General features: G+C 39.3%; 1 protein-coding gene across 1 annotated transcript in view; it reads left to right on the top strand.

Annotated features, from left to right (window-relative positions):
• The first annotated feature begins 216 nt into the window (after nucleotides 1–216).
• Rnf17 (ring finger protein 17) overlaps nucleotides 217–7,996 on the top strand; it is a 108,808-nt gene continuing 101,028 nt past the window's right edge. The window contains exons 1-2 of the mRNA XM_040740720.1: nucleotides 217–370; nucleotides 3,632–3,726. Coding sequence (XP_040596654.1) covers nucleotides 244–370; nucleotides 3,632–3,726 — 222 coding nt within the window. The 5' untranslated portion in view covers nucleotides 217–243. The remainder of the gene's footprint in view (nucleotides 371–3,631; nucleotides 3,727–7,996) is intronic.

Here is a 7,996-nt window from a genome sequence, read left to right as displayed (position 1 = left end):
GTGACTCCTGGGTAAGACTTGAAAAGTAAATTCAAGGCCTCATTCTGGTTCACAGCTGTCCCGGATTTAAAAAAAAAAAAAAAAAAAAAAAAAAAACGAAAGCCCAGCCACGCAGGCGCAAGCGGGGAGGGACCTAATCTTTCTGCCTCCTGATTGGCTGCCTGTGGTCACCAGCTTCCTATGATTGGCCCTCGCCGCAAGGGCCGCTGGGACTCGCACGTGCTGCTGCTCCTCACGAGAGCGATGGCGGCGGCCTCGACAGCCGGGCTCAGCGCCTCTTGCTCCCCGGTAGTGGGGAGTGGGAGTGGGCCGCCGGGTGCTTCGGAGTGCCAGTGCACTGGGTGTGGAAGAGCGGTGCCCGCTGCCTCCGGTGAGGAGCCGGGCTTGCTGGGAGTCCCCGTGGGGCCCGGGGCGGCCGTCGGTGGGAGTTGTGCTGGGCCTGTGCGGCTCGGGCCGCGAGGGTGTGTGAGGGCCTGGGCCGCCACGGACCCCACGGCTTGTGTGCAGTTGCGCCCCAGGGTTCTCTCCACGCGCGCAGGGACGGAGACGTCCTTAGCTGCGCTTCCCAGGCCACTGCCAAGTCTCTGCGGGGCGGAGAAGATAAGGTGCTTATTAGCCGGAGTCACCCTCCTCAAACTTCCACCGCCTTTGCTTCAAAAAAAGCGAAAACCAAGCCGGGCGGTGGTGGCGCACGCCTTTAATCCCAGCAGTCGGGAGACAGAGGCAGGCGGATCTCTGTGAGTTCGAGGTCAGCCTGGTCTACAGAGTGAGTTCCAGGACAGTCTCCAAAGCCACAGAGAAACCCTGTCTGAAACCCCTCCCCCCTTAAAAAAAACTGATCTAAGAGTCAGCTCTGGGAGCTTGGGATGCAGAGAAAAAAACAAAAGCAAATAAAAGAAATGTTGCATGGTCTGTGGTCGGTCAAGAAGAAATGAAACTTGATTTTCCTGGGTAGTTTGCCTTGTAGGAGTAATGAGTAGACTGAAAAGTTCTTAGGAAAAGAAAAAAGACGCAGTTTATCTTAAAGCACTGCTTGGGAAACTGTAGTGCCCTTTGTGAATCTTGTGGTTTGGATTTTTTGGGTTTTTTTTTTTTGAGGAGGAGGTGGTACAGAGTTTTCGCCTTTGTTCACCATGCTTCTATTAAGCTCATTTACAGTCTACAAAATGAATTTTTAAGCTCAGGTTATTTGAATGTAACTTAAGTATTTTAGAGGACTTTAACAGGAATCACGTGTTCAGTCCGAACTCCTGGAATGACCGACAAGGTCTTGTTCCTTTACCTGTTTGATGTTTATACTTTAAAATAGAAGGTCAGTGGACTTTTTCAAGATGGACACCATTGAGGAGGCAGAGCCTTCTGTAGGGAGAGCCAGTTGCTTTTCCAGTTAGGAGTGGCATCTCTATGGAGGCATTCGTTTTCCAGTCCCCGCTGTGGAACCCGGAGCGTATACACGCCAGGCAAACTAGCTGCCTTGCCCTAGCCTCCTAGTTAGGATTACAGGCTTGCACCACTAGGCCTGGCCCTATTTGAAGTTTCGATCAATGCTTCGGGTAGAAAATGGCCATTTTAAGGTGAATTATTACAATATAAGGTTCTTAAGCATAACCTTTTAAAACCAGTAGTTTGTCTGTGTATTTGTATTACAAGATATGGAAATTCTCAACTGGTAAAATAGTTATGTTTTGTAAGCTGAAGTGTATTATAGGTCAACTTACACAGTATCAAATTTTATAATAACAGTTGGGGATTTTTATCACTTTGGTAATATTATCTCTGAAATTTAAATGACTTTAAAATCCTTGTACCAAATATCAGCTTGATGAAAAATTTAAATACTTTAATAAAAAGTCATATTAATAAAATTGCATGTTTTAGCAAAACATGTGCTAACTTTAGTTTCCTTTTAACAAAAGATTTTATTTTCTGTGTAAGGATGTTTTGCCTGTATTAAAATATAGCACCCTTGTACCAAGTTTCAGTTTGACAAAAAAATTCCTTTTTTTAAAATCTCATTATTTTTAAGGTATGAGTGCTTTGTCTGCATGTACACTTGCAGGCCAGAAGAGGGCATCAGCTCCTATTATAGATGGTTGTGAGCCACCACATGGGTGCTGGAAATTAAACTCAGGTCCTCTGGAAGGGCAGCCAGTGCTCTTAACCTCTGAACTACCTCTCCAGCATCCTAAAATATTTTTCTAAAATGTCAAACTAATGAAATTTTATTATAATATAGCAAGAATTCCATAAATGTCTAGCAAAACGTTACTAACTTTAGTTTCTTTTTTAAGAAAAAGGATTTTATTTTGTGTTTTGCCTACATGTATGTCCAGGAACCCCATGTGTGCCTGGTGTCTGAGGGGAAAAGAACGGGCCCTTATTTGTAATTCTCTTGGGCTTGCTTGCCAGCTAGCCTTGGCTACTTGCCATGCTCCAGGCCAGTTAGAAACCCAGTCTCAAAAAACCAAAGGGGCCTACTTCTGAGGAACAGAACTCAAGGCTGTCCTCTAGACTCCACATGCACCCACACACATGAATATGCAACACTCACAAAAATAAATAGTTACAGTTTTTAAAAACTTTATTACAAGCTTCAAATTATATGTATATTATATATTAGAGAGAGAGAGAGAGAGAATACGTGTGTGGTGCACACATATACACGTGTGCTTTTGAAAGTCAGAAGAAAACTTACGGGGGTTCATATTCTTCTATTATGTAGGTTCTAGGGATCGACATCAAGTCATGAGGCTTAGTAGAACATGCCCTTGCCCACTGAACCATCTTGCTGATCCACATTTAAATCTTGATATCTTCATACTATATTTTTTTTTTCAAGACAGGGTTTCTCTGTATTGTTTTGGAGGCTGTCCTGGAGCTCTCTCTGTTGACCAGGCTGGCCTCAAACTCACAGAGATCCGCCTGCCTCTTCCTCCTGAGTGCTGGGATTAAAGGTGTGCGCCACCAATGCCCAGCTGATACTATATTTTCAATTGAGGTTATGGTATTTTTCACAAATGTTAGGTTTACAAAAATAATCTTAATGAGGGTCATGTGTATGAAAATAATAGTATTTGGCTTCTACCCTGGTTTCCTATTCTTGCTAACATCTTAGATTACTATGAGAAAATTCTTACCAATGTTTCATTTCAGCCTTTCCTAACCCTTTCATAAGATAGGAAATACAAATTAACCAAGGATAGTGTTATCAAATAAAATAAAAATTGGAAATGGAAACAGAGGTTAGAGTCTGGATTAAACTTTTTAATTATCCAAATTACGAACACATTTCTCCATCTTTAGGTTGGACATGATATTTACAAAGATCAAATGAAACATGTCAGAATACTTTGTATGATTGTAAGACATGGAAAGTTCATAGTTGTATAGGTTCAAAACTGGATTCATGCAGACATTATATGATTTTGCTTCCTGATATTTCTCCCCTCTCCCATTTTGGCTTCAGTAGTTCCTCCTAAATGTTATTTTAATAAGTCAGCCAATATAACTAAACTAGATATCTTTTCATATATAATAGAATACTTTTTGAGTTTGCCCTTTAATGGGTAACTATTCCCCATTAGATATGAACAAACTATAGAATGTTTAATTAATGAAATTTCATCAATAGGTCACCACCATGAGCTTCAGTGTGGACATGCCTTTTGTGAACAGTGCCTATTAGTAACACAAGGGTGTACCACAAGCAACTGCCCTGATTGTGAGGTAAGTTTTCTAATCTTTCATATTGAATACATGCTCATGATATAGATAAAAATGTTAGGTAACTAAAATGCTTCTAATCAGAAACTAGAAACTTATATTCTGACTGCTTAGTCTCTGAATAAATAAGCATCAGCAGGAGATAAAACTGTCCATGGACCAGGAAGATGGATCTTTAGGTAAAAGCATGTGTGGTGCAAGCCTGAAGACCTGACTTCAAATCTCCCAAACCTGTGTCAAAGACAGATGGGGTTTCTCCTGTCGCCTCCACACTCATGCAATGATATATGTGCACTCTCACATACATGTCCACATGTACATAATACATAAACATCCAGTACAAAGAAGACTTTTCTATCCATTTCATAATTCTTCAAAGTGATGGAGAAAGATTAAAGTCATAGATATTGCCTACATATTTTTGACTCTTGTGAGACATTGGTGGAAAACTTACCTCTATTTATTTATATCAATATAGTATACACCTTTCAAAAATCCTTCCCCATTTTCTGTGCCAAAATCATGCAGAGTTGGAGTTCTTCTTCCCTTCATTTTTGTGTCATGAGCTGATATTTGTAGAGACATAGTACTGTAAAAAGACAGAGAAGCAAAACAACTGCAGAATGTTCACTTTTACCTCAGAAGTACCAAGTCTGTAGCAATCAACCAGGGCTTTTCAGCCCTTGGGAGTGAGAGCAAATCAGTTTTAGCATTTAGGACAAATACAAATAAAGTTTGATTTCTATAGTATGTTCCACAGAGTTGACTGTAAAATTCTGTAAACTTACTATTCCATTGGAGACATGGATTGGATTTATATCTGCTGTTTCCCCTAATAGTGTAGTATTTAATATGGAGTAAGATATAGATGGAGTTTTTGTTTTGTCAGCCTCATCTGAGCTTCTGCATTCATGAGATAGAAATAATGCCTGCTTTTTATATCATGATTTTAAGAAGCATAAATGAATGACATAAAAGTACTCTATAGACTTCCAGGGCATTAAAATACACTTTCAATATTTAGTTGATTCATTGGCTTCCAAGTTACATGCAGTACACCTATATATGTTATAATTTGTGAATGCTTTAATTATAACAGAAATATCTGCTGTTTTGTCTGCTTTGGAATTACAAGTGATGCCCTTTATTGTGGGAAATTCCTGTATACTTTGATCTTTGTGCCATAGAGCTCTTCAGATGTGGAGGTTATATGAAGATAGCCCCTCATCCCCCATGATTGTGGAGGTAGATTCTGACAGGTTCATTCTTGGGATGGAAGAAGCACACAGGGAAAAGGAAGGAAAAGGCAGCTGGGAACATCTCTGCCCTTTTCCCAAGTGATATGTATCTTACTCTTAAGGTTTTGAATAACATCATAGTATTTAGAATGTATTTACAAATAATGGATTTAATTTTAGGCTTGTGATAAATCTACTTTGAAACATTTGGACTAGTTTTATTGTTAATTTGGGAGGGATGTGAACTGCCCCATTTTTTTTTCTCTGTACCTCCATCCCGAAGACCCAGTGATTAGGCTTATATTCAGATTTTTGACATTTGCTAAATCATCCCTATTTAAGAGTTCTTCAGGAAGCCTTCCTGAAACTGGTAGCTGTTCCTTTTGTACTGGTGCATAGTACTTATTAGAAATAATGTATAGGGAGAATAGAAGAGTTTACTCTAAATTAATAAACAATCTGAATTCAAGAAATGTGGTTTATCACTTTGGAATGGTATCTGTGCTTTAAATATTGATATTTTAATACTTAGATTTACAGATGATTCATAGTTATATAATTTTACATGGAAATCAAGTGCTGTTTACTTAAAAAATTAAGCCAAAACTACTGTAGTAAAAATTAACAGGTACTACTTTGCTCTTCTGGATTTAGGTGACTATGGGCTTACATTTATTTTTCCTAGTTGTATGGTTTTTTTCCTAATACCCATGCCTGCTTTTGATTGGTAGTAGTTAATTATTGACAATAACCACCATATAATTTTATACAGCAAAATAATAGATTTTGTGTTGTGATAGCATCATACAGATAGCACTGTAGATATATTGACCTTTTCTTTACCTTTAAACTACTTTCAAAATAGGTTAGTTCAAGAGGAAAAGATAAATTACCCAAATAAAGAGATAATTAGTATATATTAGTAAAGTGCCATGTGATTAGAAATGTCAAATATAGTTGGTTGTGCTGGTACATGCATGCCTTTAATTATAAATGGAGTTCTTTATTGCTCTATGTAATAAAAACCCAGAGTCAGATACAGAGGAAAATGCTGAGAGAGCAGAGAGAAGGAGAAGCAAGCCACTGCCACACCTTACCTCCTTAGCATCTCAGCAGACCAGAGAGCAAGTGTTTCCGTCCTACTACACTTCCTGTCTGTCTGTGCAGACCTCTAGACTTCTATGGTTAGCTAGTGGCAAGCTCCATTCTCTGACCTTCAGACAAGCTTTATTTATACAAGCAAGGTATCAACACATTTAATTCCAGCATTCTGGAGACAGAGGCAGGCCTCTTGTGAGTTTAAGGACAGCTTGGTCTACAGTGAGTTCAGGATATCCAGGGCTATGTAGTGAAACCCTGTCTCAAAAAAATAAATAAGTAAACTAGAAGAAATTTTAGATAATTTATTGTCTTGGACAAGAAAGCCTTATTAGATACATCACTAGCATGAGAACCATAGAAGAAACATGTTAACGTTGACTTATTTGTAATCAAGTAAGGAGGGAAAAAAGACGTGGAAGTAGATAAATGACTTGGAGAAGAGGGAAAAGGCCAGAGAGAGGGAAGATAGGAAGAATAATGGTGTGTGTGTGTGTATGTGTCTGAGTGAGTATGATCAAGGTACATAATATGCATATATGAAAATGTCACAATAAAACCATTGTTTTGCATAATTAGTATACACTACTAATAAAAGTCACCTTTTCACTTATGAGTAGCAAAAATAAGAAATAAAGCTTAAAGATAAGTGGCAAGGGCTAGAGAGATTTCTCAGCCATTAAAATTACTTGTCCTTTTGGAAGACTGTCATAAATATATTGTATGTTTTAGTACTTATATTATAAAGAGCATATATTTAGGGTAGAGAGGTAGCTCTGCAAGTAACAGCACTTGTGGCTCAAGCTTTCTGCCCTAAGTTTAGAACCCATAGTGGAAGGAGAGAACCAACTCATGAAAGTTGTTTTCTGACTTCTGTGCATGGTTCACATGCACCTATACTCTCATACAAGTACAAGAATAAAATGTCTACATTTTCTTTTAAAAGTATATACTTAGGGAAGATAGCTGATAATACACAGTCATGATCGGCTAGAGTCTCCAGGGAATAATCTGGAAACAGCTATCAGAAAAGCATTCTAAACAGCTAAAGAGAAAGGCCATACCCAGGACAGTAGCAGCGATAGCAGGAGAAGGGGTGGGAGGACACGATGGACACAGACATTGGCAAGACCTGCACAAAGGTGGGACTGCATTCACAACCAGAGTTATGAGAAATTTTTGGTGATGCCCCAGGTGTGAGACCCTTCCCATGAAGCACTTAGGACAGTAGCAGTCACCAGCATCCAAAGGAAGACTCAGAAGGGAGAACAGGATCAATCATTGCAGAGGAGCTCCTAGTGACAAAATTCCTGGAGCTGGAGAAAGAACAAGAGACAGTCTAGATGAAAGAAAGCCAGCAGTCAGCCAGTCGTTTTCATATCCTGCATCTCCACCCAGCATGCTCTTTCCCTCCATCTATTCTTACTTGTTTGATAGCCAGTGTCATCTTAGCATTTAGGTTAGCCCTACTCTAGTTTTGCCCTATATTGCCTTCTTTTTCCACTGTCTTTTACTTTACTAAAGAACATCTGGCCTGGTGTGCATCATCTCTGCCTCAGCATCCTGAGTGGTGTTGCTAGCCTGAGAGATGGTACTATTCAACTTCCCCACTCCCACCCTTGAAAGCTTATCTTGACTTCTTCCTCTTTAGTCTGCCTTTAGACACATTTGCTCATTCCTCTTCCACTTTTTAAACCCCCTACAGTTCCTTCTCCTATGAACATTTATCTTCCTTTACTTTCTTTCATACCAATACTAATTACTAGTCTTTTTTTCTTTCTACTCATCCCCACAGAAGCTAATATATTAGTACCCATAGGATTCAATGTCCCTTTTCACTAAAATGATTAGTGCTTAAAGGGTGATTCTTTATAGTTGGCTGTTACTTTGATTTTATACTGGGTCTGCCACTGTGTAATGATTGTTGTTGCAGACAG

This window comes from Mesocricetus auratus, unplaced genomic scaffold (genome assembly GCF_017639785.1).
Source record: "Mesocricetus auratus isolate SY011 unplaced genomic scaffold, BCM_Maur_2.0 Super-Scaffold_100707, whole genome shotgun sequence".
NCBI classification, from domain to species: domain Eukaryota; kingdom Metazoa; phylum Chordata; class Mammalia; order Rodentia; family Cricetidae; genus Mesocricetus; species Mesocricetus auratus.
This window is presented reverse-complemented; position numbering and strand designations above follow the sequence as displayed.